The 14,723-nt window shown below is 41.4% G+C and overlaps 1 protein-coding gene across 1 annotated transcript in view; it reads left to right on the plus strand.

The window, feature by feature from the left end:
* The window catches only part of LOC105489029 (protein phosphatase 1 regulatory inhibitor subunit 14C), a 108,418-nt gene extending 100,221 nt beyond the window's left edge, over positions 1-8,197 (plus strand). Inside the window, exon 4 of the mRNA XM_011753595.2 lies at positions 6,583-8,197. Within this exon, the coding sequence (XP_011751897.2) occupies positions 6,583-6,657 (75 nt within the window). The 3' untranslated portion in view covers positions 6,658-8,197. The remainder of the gene's footprint in view (positions 1-6,582) is intronic.
* The last annotated feature ends 6,526 nt before the right edge of the window (positions 8,198-14,723 follow it).

The raw sequence follows: 14,723 nt of genomic DNA on the forward strand, positions 1-14,723 counted from the left end.
AAAAAACTAGGAGGGGGAGAAACCCCTTTAATCATGTCAGTAGATGCAAAGCATTAGAGAAAACCCAGCCTGTATTCCTGATACAAACTCTCAGCACACTAGAAATAGAAGGGAACCTCCTTAACTTGGTAAAGAATATCTGCACAAAACCTACAGGTAACATACTTACCAGTGAAAGACTGAGTGCTGCCCCCTAAGTTTGGTAACATGGTCAGGGTATTCACTCTCACCACTTTTATTCAACACAGTATTGCAGCTTTTAGCCAGTACAGTTAGGCCAAAAAGAAATAAAGGGCTTCTAAATAAGAAGAAGTAAAATTGTTTTCATTCATAGACAACACGACTGTGTAGAAAATTCAATAGAATCCACAAAAAATCTCCTAGAACTAATAGGAATTCAGCAAGCTTGCAGGATACAAGATAAATATATGAAAATCTATTGTATTTCCCTATACCAGCAACAATTGGAAATAAAAATATTTACAATAACATCAACAATATTAGATAGGAGTATATCTGACAAAAGATGAACAATATTCGTACACTGAAAATTATAAACCATTGCTGAGATAAGTTAGTTCTTAACTGAGAGTAGAGATAAATCATGTTCATGGGTGAGAGGATTCATTATTGTTGAGATGTCAGTTCTCCCTAAATTGATCTACAGATTTAAGGCAATCTCAATCAAAACCCAAACAGGGAAATTTACAAGCTGATTCTACAATTCCTTTTTTTTTTTTTTGAGATGGAGTCTCACTCTGTCACCCAGGCTGGAGTGCAATGGCACAATCTTGGCTCACTGCAACCTCCGCCTCCCAGGTTCAAGCAATTCTCCTGCCTTAGCCTCCTGAGAAGCTGGGATTACAGGCACCTGCCACCATGCCTGGCTAATTTTTGTATTTTTTTTAGTAGAGACAGGGTTTCATCATGTTGTCCAGGTGTTCTTGAACTCCTGACTTTGGGCGATTGACCCACCTTGGCCTCCCAAAGTGTTGGGATTACAAGCATGAGCCACCGCGCCCAGCTCTAAAGTTCTTCAGGAAATTTAAAGGACCTAGAATAGCCAAAACAATTTTGAGAAAGATCAACAAAGTTGGCAGACTAACATTACCTGATTTCAGGATTTACTATAAATAAATCCATACTTTTCAAAACAATGTGGTGTGGGTATAAACATAGACAAATAAATAGATCAGTGATTCAGCCATTCCACTCAGAGATATTTACACAAAAGAAATGAAAGCATATTCCATACAAAGATTTGTACATGAATATTTTAAATAACTTTATTTATAATAGCCCCAAACTGGAAACAGCCCGCATTTCTACCAACAGGTGGATAGATAAATTGTGGTACATCTTTATGATGGATGCTACTCAGCAACAAAAAAGAAATGAACTATTAACACATGCAGTAGTGTAGCTGAATCTCCAAATAATAGTGCAGGGTGAAAGAAGCCACACTAAAAAGTACAGTGTTATGATTCTATTTATGTAAAACTCTGGAGAAGGAAAACTAATCTGGAGTGACAGAAAACAGGTCAGTTTTTCCTGGGAATGGGAGGAGAGGGGGATTGCACATAAGCATGAAGAAGAAACTTCTGGAAGTGTTGGATGTGTCCATGATGTTGATCATGCAGATAGTATGCTTGCAGTGGTTGTCTGCCTTAAATATGTTCAGCTTATGGCATTTCAATTATACCTTAATAAAGCTGTTTACAAAAAAAAAAAAAAATCACTGGGAATATTGTAGCCTCTTCCCCAACCATTCTACTCAAATTTGTCTCATCTAAGACACACTGACCCTTTCTTGCCCAATCCAATATAGTTGTCTCTGTCCTTGATTTACTTAACTTCTCATTGCACTTGACTTAGGTGAGCACCTCTTTTTGCTAGAAACACTTTTCTCTCTTGGCTTCTGAACAGCACATTCTCTTGGGTTTTTTCCCCTAGCTCTTGTGGCTGCAACTCCTCTAGCAAATGTCACTTGTTAGAGGGCCTTTGACCCTATCTTCCTCTCTATTTATACTCTACTCAACTCCAAGGTTATCCCACCTAGTCCTATAATTTAAAGCAGCAGCATCTGTACATCCCAACAGAATTTTCTGGGATAATAGAGTCTCTATTGGCATTGTCCACATGGTGGCCACTAGCCATCTGTGGCTATGACTTGAAATGTGGCTAGCATGACTAACATATGAATTTCAAATTTTATTTATTTAATTTAATTTCAATTGAAATAGCCACATATGGCTAGTGGCTACCGTATTGAATAGTCCAGGTCTAGATTACTGTGTGTTTACAAGCTGTGGGTAGGAACACATTTGCTGGTCTTGACTTTTATTTTTTCAGAATAAAATAAGTTCTATTTTTCACAAAATATTTGTTTCAGGCTGGTATCTCTAGGGCTCACACATTCACACATAGATTTTTTTTTTTGTTTTTTGTTTTTGGTTTGGTTTTGTATGTAAGTTGAAAGGTACTGATCTAGATGCCGATGATGTCCATGTTAATGTTTTCAACCATGAGCTGAGGTCCAAAGTCATATTTGTCATCCTGACATCTCATCACAAATCTGTAAGTGTGCTGTTTTTCCCTCCAGTTATTCCACGTCTCAGCAAATGGCACTATCTTTTCCTCCAGTTGATGCGGAACAGTGACCTGAATTTTCTGCTTTCCTGTCCCCGCTCCCCGCCACACCCTACTCCCACACTCAGTCCAGCAGCAAGGTCTGTTGGCTCTGCTTCCTAAATGGGTCCCAGGTCTACCCACTTGTTTTCATTTGGGTTTCTATCAACATACTCTAAGCCCCTGGCGTCTCTTGCCTGGAGTACTGCCGTAGCTTTAAACTGGTCTGTGATTCACTGTTATCTTCATAAGACCCACAGTGGCCAAAGGAATCTTCCAGAGCCATAAATCAGATGCTGCTGCTGCCCTACTCCAGAGCCTCCAAGAGCTTTCCACTGCGATACTCTGTTGTCACCTTACTGTGCCTATGAGGCCCTGGTGACTGGGCCCAGCCCTCTGGTATTGGTCCACCACAGTCACCCCGGTCATTCTGTGCCAGGGACTTCCACTTCCATGCTTATTTATCTGCAGGACTCTGCACATGTGCTGTGACCTAGGCCCCCCAGATCTTCCCAAGATGGCCCCTCTCTGTTAGTTCAGGTCTTAACTCAGAGCTGACTTCCTCAAAGGAGCAGCCATTCTCTGACTAAATGAGTAAGTGTAACCCAAGTCAGAGTGATAGTACTTTAGGAGCAAATGAGATACATTGTTACTGAAATAGAGTGCTTTTGAGTAATAGGAGCCAAGAGCCATCAAAGTATTCTTGACTAGAGATCCTTGAATTTTCTTTGCAAATCATCTGTAATCAACAAAATCCTTCTGTGCAAGTAATACTGCCAAGTTTCTGTATGAAGAATAAATATTGGTCTTGCTATTTTTTAACTTACTCGACTGAACACCCCATTATGCAAATTTAATGAACAGTTTAAAATATGCATGTTATGTACAATATAGTGTATTAAGATATAGATGTATAAATTATGTTAATATAAAATTTAAAATGAGTATTTCATTAATGTGAATATATCATATGCACAAGGCAAATAGCATTTATTTAAACTTTTTAATCTCTGAGATTTATGTACATCATGGTTAGCTTTATGAGAAAGTCTGAATTTGATTTGATTTTGGTTACCAAATTTGATTTTAATTATCCAAATTTAAATTTGATTGTTGTGAAGAAAAAGGTCTGTAGGGTCGATTATTCCTTATGTAATTTTAGTCTTTACTTTGTGAAAATGTGTTATTAAAATAGTGCAGAAAAATTACAAGTTATTAACAAAATAAATTATAGGGTTTGTGATTTTTGACCTTTGCTTTAAAAAAAAAAAAAAGAAAAGAAAAGAAAAAACATCCTGGCAAACGCAGTGAAAGCCTGTCTCCTCTAAAACTACAAAAAAATTAGCCGGGCGTGGTGGCAGGTGCCTGTAGTCCCAGCTACTCGGGAGGCTGAGGCAGGAGAATGGCGTGAACCCGGGAGGCAGAGTTTTCAGTGAGCCAAGATCATGCCACTGCACCCCAGCCTGGGTGACAGAGCAAGACTCCGTCTCAAAAAGAAAAGAAAACAAAACAAAACAAAAAACCCAAAAACAAACAAACAAACAAAAAACAAGCTTACATTCAAATACTGAAACTTTTTGTAGTAGTCACTTGCATAACAGATTCCGAAAACAACAAAACTGAAACTGTATGTGCAGAATACTATGTATTGGTTAAACTACATAACACAGGAGGCAATAGGAAATGCATTTACATGTGCAAAATGAAAATTGAATATAAATAGGAAAATGTGGCATGATTTTATCCTAGAAAATTATTTAAATCAGAATAGAGAGTGTTCAGAAAGTTAAAATAAGGCCTCCATTTTACTTCACTTGTATTCCATTCTGTACAAGTTCAGAAATGGTGGTGATTAAAATATTTAAGTCACTTTACATTCTTCTGGGATAGCGCTCCAAAGGGAATAATCCAAGCTACAGACAAAGATTTATGCACAAAGACATTAGTTATGGCATGGTTTATAATTTTGAAAAGTCAGGCGCCATCCAAATATCCAGTAGTGGGGGGAATTAAGTAGATTGTATAACATCCTTACAAAAAGATTATATAACCACTAACATTAATTTTTAGGAAGATTGTTTAATGTGGGAAAATGCTTCTGACATAATGCTAAGTGAAGAAAAAGGATATATTTATATGGTATGATCTTAATTAGGTGAAAACAATATCCATAGAAGAAAATATATTAATAGTAGTTAATTTTGAGGACTGCATTGTTGCTGGTTGTATTTTCCAGGTTTTCTAGAAAAAACCCATATTACTTTTATAATAGGGAAAAGATTATTCATAAAAGAAATTTTGATGCTAATAAAATATTAAATATTTAGGGTTACTGTGCTTTAGAGCCAGAGAGTAGTGCATGGCTCATTTGGTCTGGGAGCTCATGAGTGAGGGTTATAATTGGTAAGGGAGATTGAGAGCTGTTTTTTCAGATGGCTCCATGGACAGCAAAGTTTCTTGGTGTTTTTGCTCTCAGATAGTCCCTAATGTGCTCAGTTCTGTCACTTACTGACTGTCACTGCTGATCAGAAAGTCTGACTGGCTGTTAGCTTTGTATTTGACAGATGTAAAACAGGAAGACCAGGTAGTTGTTACCTAATAAATATGACTTATTTGGCGGCCAAACATTTTAAAACAGGAGGCAACAATGACAGATTCCTGATTGTGTAAAGTGGGAACCATTCTGGATCATTTTTCAATCTTTAGGTTCTGATCAATTTAGAGGTCATGAAATCCTTTTAGTGAGTCTTCTCTAGCATTACTTTGTAAATGAAATTAGAGTAGAATAGAAATGCCAGAGTGCGTGGCATGTAGTAAGTATTCTGTAAGTTTTAATTTCAGATATGTGTTTGTAGGTACTGGATTGTGACATAAAGTGTGTTTTTGTTTTCGTTTGGTTTTTTACCTATAGTTTGCTGTCAAAAAAGTCCAAAGACTCTTAGTGTGATCCACACCAGTGGTGTGCAGTATTCTCCAGTGATTATAGCATCAGTGTCACTTGGGAGCTTGTCAGAAATGTACCTTATTAGGTCCCGCCCAGATCTACTTAATCACAAACACTGGTGGTGGATCCCAGCACTGTGTGTTTTAATGAGTCCCTGTCTTAGTCCCTTTTCTGTTGCTGTAAGAGAATATCACAGGCTGGGTATTTTATTTTAATAGAGGTTTATTTAGCTCACAGTTCTGGAGGCTGGGAAGTCCAAGAGCATGGCACTGGCATCTGGAGAGGGCCTTTTTGCTGCGTCATGTCATGGTGGAGGTTATCACATGGTGAGAGGACAAATGTGTGCCAGCTCAGGACTTTCTTCTTCTTATAAAGTCATCAGTCCCACCTTGGGGGCCCTACCCTGATAACCTTATCTAATCCAAACTACCTCCCAAAGGCCCTACCTCCAAATGCCATCAACATATTAATTCAAGGATTAAGTTTCGAATACATGAAATTTGGAGGACACATTCAAACCATAGCAGTCCCCCTGGTGATTCTGATGCACACTCAAATTTGAGAGCCACTAGTCCAGCCTTGCTATTCTTGGTGAGGTTCAAGGACTAACACTGGCATCACCTGTGAGCTAGTTGGAAATGCAGAATCTCAGACCCCAACCTGGACAGGCTCACTCAGAATCTGTGAGATCACCAGGTAATTTATTTTCGTGGTAATGTTAAATAGCTCTGATCTCAACAAAAATGCCTCGGGGGCCAAGTAGGTCATGTCAGTAGTGAAAGTAGCCTGGTTTCCCCCCTGAAGAAAGTAGAACAACAAGAAGGCATTGTGGTGTGAAGTTTTAGTACTCTTGTTTTTAAAACTCCTGTATTATACCAGTGGGGGTTAACACATTCAACCAAATTCATCAACTAAGGTTAACTGTGGTTGACATCAATTACTTTAAGCAGATTTTTAAACACAGAATTTTAATAGTGACCCTCATATTAACTTCTTCTGATCTCTTTTAGGAATTTATCAAAGAGCTGCTTTCTCGGATAAGAGGCATGAGGAAACTGAGCCCTCCACAGAAGAAGACTGTATGATTCTGGAACAGGGTGGAACTCTCCTGGAAACGAAGAAAGGGTCCTGGGATTTGTACTTCATGAAGACTTTTGTGAAATAATAGGTGTCCTTATGAACAACGTTTTTTGTTTTTTGTTTTTTTTCTTTTTTTGGTGTGAAGGTGGGGGGTTCTATTAGACATTTATTCAAGAGTGTTCCATTTTTGGTTTTAAAGGTTTTTGTTAATGTAATATTTTAATAGCAAAGATATCATGACTCCAGCCACAGCCCAACCAAGGGTTATCAAAGCAGGTGGACACTTGAAGGGCCGTGCCAGGATGCGTTTTCTGCAAGGACTCAGATGTTTAGTACCTTATGATACAGGGAAGATAGTTTTCTTACAAGTAGTTTGGTAATATTTTTTTCTTAAGTTGTACATTTGACTCAGCTGTCAAATTTCTCATACTTGTATATATCTACACACAACTAAGTTAAAATGTTGATGTGAGTTATATTTCACATGGATGGAATAAACCCGTGGTCGTCCTTTAACTGGAGGTCCCAGCACACGTGTTTTCAAGAGGTCACTAGGCATTCTTCATTGAGTGCTGCTGACTTCAACATTCACTTTATGCACCAAAGTGAAAGAATTCAGTGTATCCGTTATTTTAATGTGCTACACTACAGAAATGTTAAGTTGGTCAAGGGCTTAATTTATGGAATTTCTATTATTTCATTGGTTGGGATGCTTTGCCAGGTCATGTGCTTATTGTCTCATTTGTGGTCTTTTAAAGTTGTATGAACCCTTAATTTGAAGAACTAACTTGATTTCTAGAGAAATGCCCACTCTAGCTAAGTGATATTTTGCACTGGAAAAAGGAAGCATTGTGTGGAAATGAATCGTCTGCTTTCCACCGGGTACTGTGTATTATTCTGTCTCCAGGAAAGCAGATCAAAAGAAAGTTAGCAGATCGAGTGTCTTCTTCCTTAGAAATACATTCTGGTAGCTTCTGTGCCTGGGTAGCATCAGACCAGTGGGTGTAAACCGAGTGTTAAGTGTCAAGGTGAGAAAGCCTCACATTCTCTCAAGACAGTCGCTCTAGGAGCCAACGTTGCTGATTTGGAAGTGTGGAGATTGCATTTCTGGCTTCTCTCAATGGCTTGTGTTGAGGACTCTGGGTGCTCCTGGCCCTAATTGTGCACCCTGATCCCCGTGCTTGGAGCTAGGCCTGGTGGTATGTTCTAGCCCTCTCAGTTATCAGCTCTTTGGAGAAGGATCAAAATTCAGATGGGATGTGGGATGGGTAATAGGTGAGAGTAGAAATTCCTTCCCTCCAGGAATTCCCTGCTGCCTCCCACAGAAACCCACCTACCATAAGATGTCTCCAGATGGCCTTGTCCAAGGATGGGGGTCAGGCATTTTATATCAAGGGTGCTCTGAACATATTTAATTTTTTTAAAAAAACTATGTTTGTGAATTTTGCGTATACTGGCAAGCTTTTGAAAATGTATTTAATTTTGTATTGTTTACCAATGATTTATTTACAAGATATTTACTCAAATAAATGGAGCTGCTTACAAGCCTGTTGACATGTGTGGCTTGCACAACACATTAACATGATGGTTTTGCTTTGTCAGTTTCTCTGCAGAGGTGAAGACCAAGCACCTGTGTCTATCTAGCTTTTCATTTTCAAAGTATTTCTAGGCATGTAATCTTGGCCCTCTCCTCAGGCATCTTCAGATCAGGTGGTGAACCCAAAGGAGCTGGGCTACATTCTTGGGCTGAGAAAGAAGATGAGCTCTGTGTGCTCAGCCTGGCACTCTCCTAGGCCAAGCTCCTTTCACTTAATTAAAACTCCCCTTTCTCGTCTGACAAGAACCCTCATAAACATTTCAAATTAGTAAACTATTTCACTTATTGTTAGAATGCCTTGCACCATGGAAGTCAGAAAAATACAGAATGGGCAGGATTTCTGTTAGGCTTAATTGACCAGCCCGTGTGATGGTCTCAGATGAAGTAAGAATAGACTTTTCCTCCAAAGGCCTCTGCTCCCACCACACACCCCCTCGCCACCTTCCCTCCTGCCATTGTCAGGGCCCGGCATTCCCTGATCCCTGTGAGTGCTCCAGCCAGAAGTTTGGGCCTCTTCCTTGACTCCCCAGTATGCTCCCAGTCACCCAGCTTGTCCTCTGTGAATATGTCTCAAATCTATCCTGTGTCCAACTTTCCTGGATTGCTGCCACCACCTTGGGATTGGATTCTCCATGTCCAGGCTTGTCTCCCTCTGATCCATCCTCCACCCAGTTGCCAGAATAGTCTGATAACTCCACCCTCTGCTTGAAACCAAACCCCTCTGCATGCCTTATGAGAAATATTGTCTCTGCCTCTCCCACCTCATCTTTTGGCCTTGTACTCATGCCCAGTTCTGCCAAATTCCTTGGAGTTTCTGGCATATTCTATGTATTTTCTTCTCTGATGCTTTGTAAAATTTGTTGCCTTGGCCCGGAACACCCTCTTTGCTAACGGGCTCTGTCCAGAGAGCTGGGTTAGATCCCCTCCTAGGTGTGTTCCCCCTCAGCTCCAGCCTATACCCCATTGTAGACGCATCCACAGTATCATTATTGTCTATCCATTTGTTGGTGTCTTCTGTTAGAATCTAGGATCTTTGAGGCTGAGGATCTGGACTTCTCCAAGCATCTGGTCCTAGGCTTGGCCCATCAAAGAGATTGATGTGTGTGTGCCAATTGAATGAATATGACAAAAGATTCAAGAACTCCACTGTTTTCTTCCCAGCTAGAGTTTTGGTTCTTAGATCTGAGTGTACATTTGAATCACCTGGGAAGCTTTAAAAACATTGGAAGCCTGGGCCTCAGTCAATTCTGACCAGTGAAATCAGCATCTCTAGGACAAGAGCTGGGGTGTTTGTTTTCAAACTTTCCAGCTTGCGCATCACTGGGCCTTTGGGTCACTCTTGTGCCATTGGATGGCCAGATGCATTAGCTTGACCTCAGCTCTCCATGTTTATGCTATTACAGCAGGTGGCAGCTGTGACGTTAGCACATTGGCTGTTTCTCTTACAGAGTCTCCTCACTAGGGTGATGGCTCCAAATTATCCAACTTCTAGTGCCAACTTTGTGCTCACTTGAACATTGGGAAATCTCAATGTAAACTTCATGGAGTGGCTTCCATTTGTGACGATCATAATAAAAGTTAGCACTGTGCTAAGTGCATGCTTCACCTCATTTAATCCTGACATTAACCTGACGAGGCAGGTACCATTATTCTCATTTTACAGATAAGAAAATAAACTCAGGCTTAGCAGCTTGCCTGAGTCCACACAGCTACAACACTGAGATTCAAACCCAAACCTATTTGGCTCCAAAGTCCCATAAAAATTAGGCTTTCTTGCCACTCTTAGGGGATTACTCTTAGTCCCATTCACAAGAGTGAACCCTGGTAACCACATTTAAAATGAGCCAGGTCCCTGAGCTGACAGGGTAGGGGTGGAGGCTTTGCGGATGGAGGAGGTCCCAGCCACCTGTGGGGCTCTTCCTCACTCCTGGGAATGGAGGGGCTCCCTGCTCCCCGCCTGCAGTGCAGCCAGGCCCTGTGATGCTGGCCCTCCTTGTCCAGAGTCCTCTTGCCTTTTCCCATAACGTAAAGCTCCTGGACTTGGGCTTAGCAGCTGAGCAAGGAGTATCCAGTCATCAGTTTCCTGAGAAAGAGCAGCTCAGGACAAGGCGATTTTCAGTTCCTGAAACACAGGAATTAAACGGATTTTCACTTATTTATCACTGCCATAGTTTAGATATTTGTCCCCTCCAAATCCCATTTTGAAATTTGATCTCCAGTGTTGGAGGTGAGAAGTGTTTGGGTCATGGGGGCAGATACCTCATGAACGGCTTGGTGCCATTCTCCTGGGACTGAGCAAGTACTTACTGTAAGTTCCCTCTAGATCTGGTTGTTAAAAAGAACTGGGCACCTCCTCCCCTCTCTGTCTTACTTCCTCTCTTGCCATGTAACAAGCCAGCTCTCCTTCTCCCGTGATTGGAAACTTCTGAGGTCTTCACCAAAGGTAGATGCTGGTGCCATGCTTCCTATACAGTCTGCAGAACCACAAGCCAAATAAACCTCTTTTCTGTATAAATGACCTGGCCTCAAGTACTTCTTTATAGTAACACAAACAGCCTAAGACAATCACCTAAAGTCTCCATAAAAGATGGTCTGCTGTGCAGAATCAGCTTTTGGAAACAAAAGCTGTTTTTGACATGACTGCTGTTTAGCAAGAGAGTGGCAGGCCCACAGCTGCTGGACACATCCCCATCCCTACTCTCCCACCCCATTTTTGCCTCTGAATGAAAGGTTCTGGGGCTTCCCTCTGCTTCTTGGGAACCTTCCCTGGAATCTAGCCACTTTGAGAGTGAGCCTGTGTAGCCATGAGTCGTATCTGTGCCACTATGGCCCCTATCTACTTCTTCCTTTGACTCTTGTCTTTGGGTGCTCAGGGTCAAGGACTCAGCACCCTTCAATGCTGCTGCATAGCCTAAGAGAGAAGTGCTGTGGATGGCGGGGACCCTTGTCTGTTGTCTATGAAAACAAAACTCCTATCGGGTAGTTGGAACTTTCTGAAAGCCGTTTTCAAATTGGACACAAGCATACCACTATTTTCCCTTACTGGTTTCTCTTTGCTTGAATTAATTTTAACCCAAATAGTCCTGGAGAATTATTCCTCAGAAACTAGTCTCATATCCTTGTGGGCTTGGGGTACAACCCACTGTGTGTTTGTAATTTGCCTGTGAAAAATGGAGTGGTTTCTCAGTCTTCTATGAGTGAGAAAGAACAGTGCAGGCTTCTTGGAGTTCCCTCCCACCCCCACTCAGGAACAAATGCTGGAAATGCTTCACTAATAGCCTTCTTGTGCGGCCATGAAGGCCAACCAGTTCTCTCTTGTTGACTGGCACATCTTGCCTGGGGATGGATTGTTCTTTCAAGACTGGATTGTTCTCTACCTCTTGTGGCCCTGTGGGTGTTCCCATCACAACACATTAGCAGATGTTTCAATAAGGTACTGATACTAGAACAGCTACCAACAAAGTCCTTGAGAAACCTGCTTTTCTGTTGTTTTATTGAGTCAACTGGATAAATAAGGGCAGATTAGTGTCTGGTGTGTGTTTCCTTCACTCTCAGTCTCCTCGGTGGGGCGTAAATGAAACTAGTGGGGTGGCCTTCTTTGGGCTCACCTTGTTCCAGTGGATTCTAGGAGGTAATTAGTTCCAGCAAGCACAGGGGGTAAAGAGTGCATTCTAAACATAGGCGCTGTATAGACTTAATCGTAATTCAGTGTTCAAGTTGTTAGGAGACATTTCTACATGGGTCTCATGTTTCTGCATGTCTTGTGAGCAGAGACTGCCTTTGTTCCAGACCCTCTTTCCAAGAATATTTATATGTATAGCAAACAGCCTTGGAAATTAGAGATAGTATCTCCTTGCAGAGCAGAGTTGTCTGTTATAAAATATTTGGGTTCCCTAAGTGCTTAGCCCCTCTCCTGGGATGTGACGCACTGCATGCACAGGTGTCATCTGTCCTTCTTTGCAACACCCTAGGAGAACTGGGACTCAAGAAATGCCAATAATCTAGCCACTGCTATTGCTGTAACTGTCCTTCCTCTCTGACTCAGGAGTGTAGCGTCTTCTACCAGCATCTATGAAACTGACAAGCTAATTTGTTAGCTTACAGTAGTGTAAAACCTTAGACCCTACACAAGTCTTGACAATGGTCAGTTGTCTTGATCTCTTTCAATAGGACTTGAATCATTTTTGTCATTAATATACATTTTCTTATATTTAGACTCTGACTTGATTAATCATTTTCAAATGCATAGGGTCAGAAGTTTCCTTTAAAGAGATTTCATGCCTGGAAGTGGTCGTTCTGTGGAAAGAATTTACTTTCACAAAAGTCATCTTTTCTTGTCCTCCTTGTTAGCAACATGAAGCGAATGTTGCCTGGGGTGAAAAGGCTCATGAAAGAGAGATGGAGTGATGGACTGTCCCAGGAGTTTACAGTAAAAATTACCCTGTAGAGTGAGTCAGAGAGGACAAACAAAGACTCTTGCCTTGAATCTTTCTGTTTAAAATATGTGTCTACATAGTAATAAATAGTACATCATCACTTGCTGTTTTGAAATTCCCCAGTTAATCTCTAGAAGTAGTTTTGTGAACTTATTTGCAGTATCACGGCCCACCCAGCAGTTACCAAAAATAGAAATTGAAGTCAGGGAATATCTGAGGCTACCAGATTGATTCTCATCAGGTCACTAAATGATTTACATAAAGTGTAACCCAACACACCCTCCGGGTCACAAGATGCTTGAGGGTGAGTGATTTACTATTTGGTTTTCTGTTAGTAGCACAAAATTATTCCTTTGGTGCTGATAGGATTTTTAAAAGGGAACATTCCTGACTCAGACCTCCTTTCTGATAGCTCATGGATAAGGGACAAATACGTTTATTTGTCTTTTCTTAAATATCTTTCTACAGCACTTAGGATAGCACCTTGCTCTTTTTGGCTGTAATCTCAACATGGGGAATCAATATGTGTAATCTATAGTGTTTCATCCTCACAGAATACCCCAGAGCCACAGAGAATCACCTCTTTCTGTAATTGGTAATGAGAGAATTAACCAAAACCTCTCAAACTGATTTTCAAAAAAAAAGCATAGGTTTTTTTTTTCCCCCCAATCTTATTTTCTATCTCAAACATCTGTTCTCCTTTGAGAGCTGGAAACTCCCTACTTAAATCTTTAATCGAGGAGGTCTTAAAATTATAGTTCATGTGGACTTAGTGAAGTCCTCATAATCTCTGAAACTGTGTGGGAGATGGAACTTACAGAGAGAGAAAGGAGAGACAGATTGAAGTGAGCCACACATAGAGCAACGGAGAGAGATGGAGATCCCAAGACAGGATGCTGGAAGGAAGAGAGCCAGAGAGCAGCAGACAGGCATGAACATGTGTGGGAGGGTCTCAAAGTATCCATACCTAGAACAGGTGAAGAGCCAGGACCCAGAGCCTTGGAGCCCAGACCCATAGTAGACTGCAGCCACCCAGGGAGCCAGGGCTCGGGTGTCCCAAGAACAGCCAGGGTCAAGTTCTGCCTCCCATCTTCAGCCTCAGCCCTCACCTTGGTTGGATTTCCTGGTCTCCTTCCTTCCCACATCATTCACTCTGCTGAATTCCTTCCATAGATGATCACTTCTCCCCAGGACACCGCCCCAGCAGCAAGTAACAGCCTGCTTGGCAGAGAGCCTTGCATGGACCCATTCCCACTTGCTCACAGGCACACACTGGCTTGTTCAGGAGGTGGGTTCCAGCTCCCTCCATCCTCCATGCGCTCCGAGTTGGGTTGCTCTGCCTGTGGGTTCCCATGCTTACGAGCCCTTGGTGTAGCTTTGCCTCCAACCCATTGAGCATCACGTCAACTTCAGTTGCCAACGCCCTAACCCACTCCTTTGTGCCTCCATCATCTTGTTTAAGCTATCAGACAAACAAATTAAGACAGACATGTGAATACTGCTGTGCAATACAGAGCAATGGATGGGAGAAAAGTCCATACTTTGTCGTCTTATCCCCAGGAAAAAGAGAAGGCGGGAAGAGTAAGAATGATGCCCTGTTCCTTGACAAAACACTTCGTGCATTCTTTTATTGTGTCATAGCTGTGCAAGGAAACAAAGCTGTTGCATTTTATTTGGGCTGGAAATGTAAAATCCATAAAATATAACTTTTAGAAGGAAGGCAATTGCTCTTTCTCCTCTTTTTCCTCGTGTCTTATCATGAGAGTCATTTGATCCAAGGTACTGCTCGTTAACTTACGCTTTTTATTTGGAAGAAACACTAAAGATACTTCTTAGGGCTATTGTACAGAGAAAGTAAGTTGCACATTTAACCTTAGGAACAGAAACTGCTGTTGCTTAAGTACCGCTCACCCTCTCACCACCTGAGATGAAGAATGACTCAACCATATGATGAAACAGACAAAGCCATGTTTCTAATGAGGCCAGAGCCTGAAGGCAGAAACCCTTCAAGAGCTGAATTTCCCATTTTGTTGCCAAC

The sequence above is a fragment of the Macaca nemestrina genome, chromosome 5 (assembly GCF_043159975.1).
Source record: "Macaca nemestrina isolate mMacNem1 chromosome 5, mMacNem.hap1, whole genome shotgun sequence".
Classification (NCBI taxonomy): domain Eukaryota; kingdom Metazoa; phylum Chordata; class Mammalia; order Primates; family Cercopithecidae; genus Macaca; species Macaca nemestrina.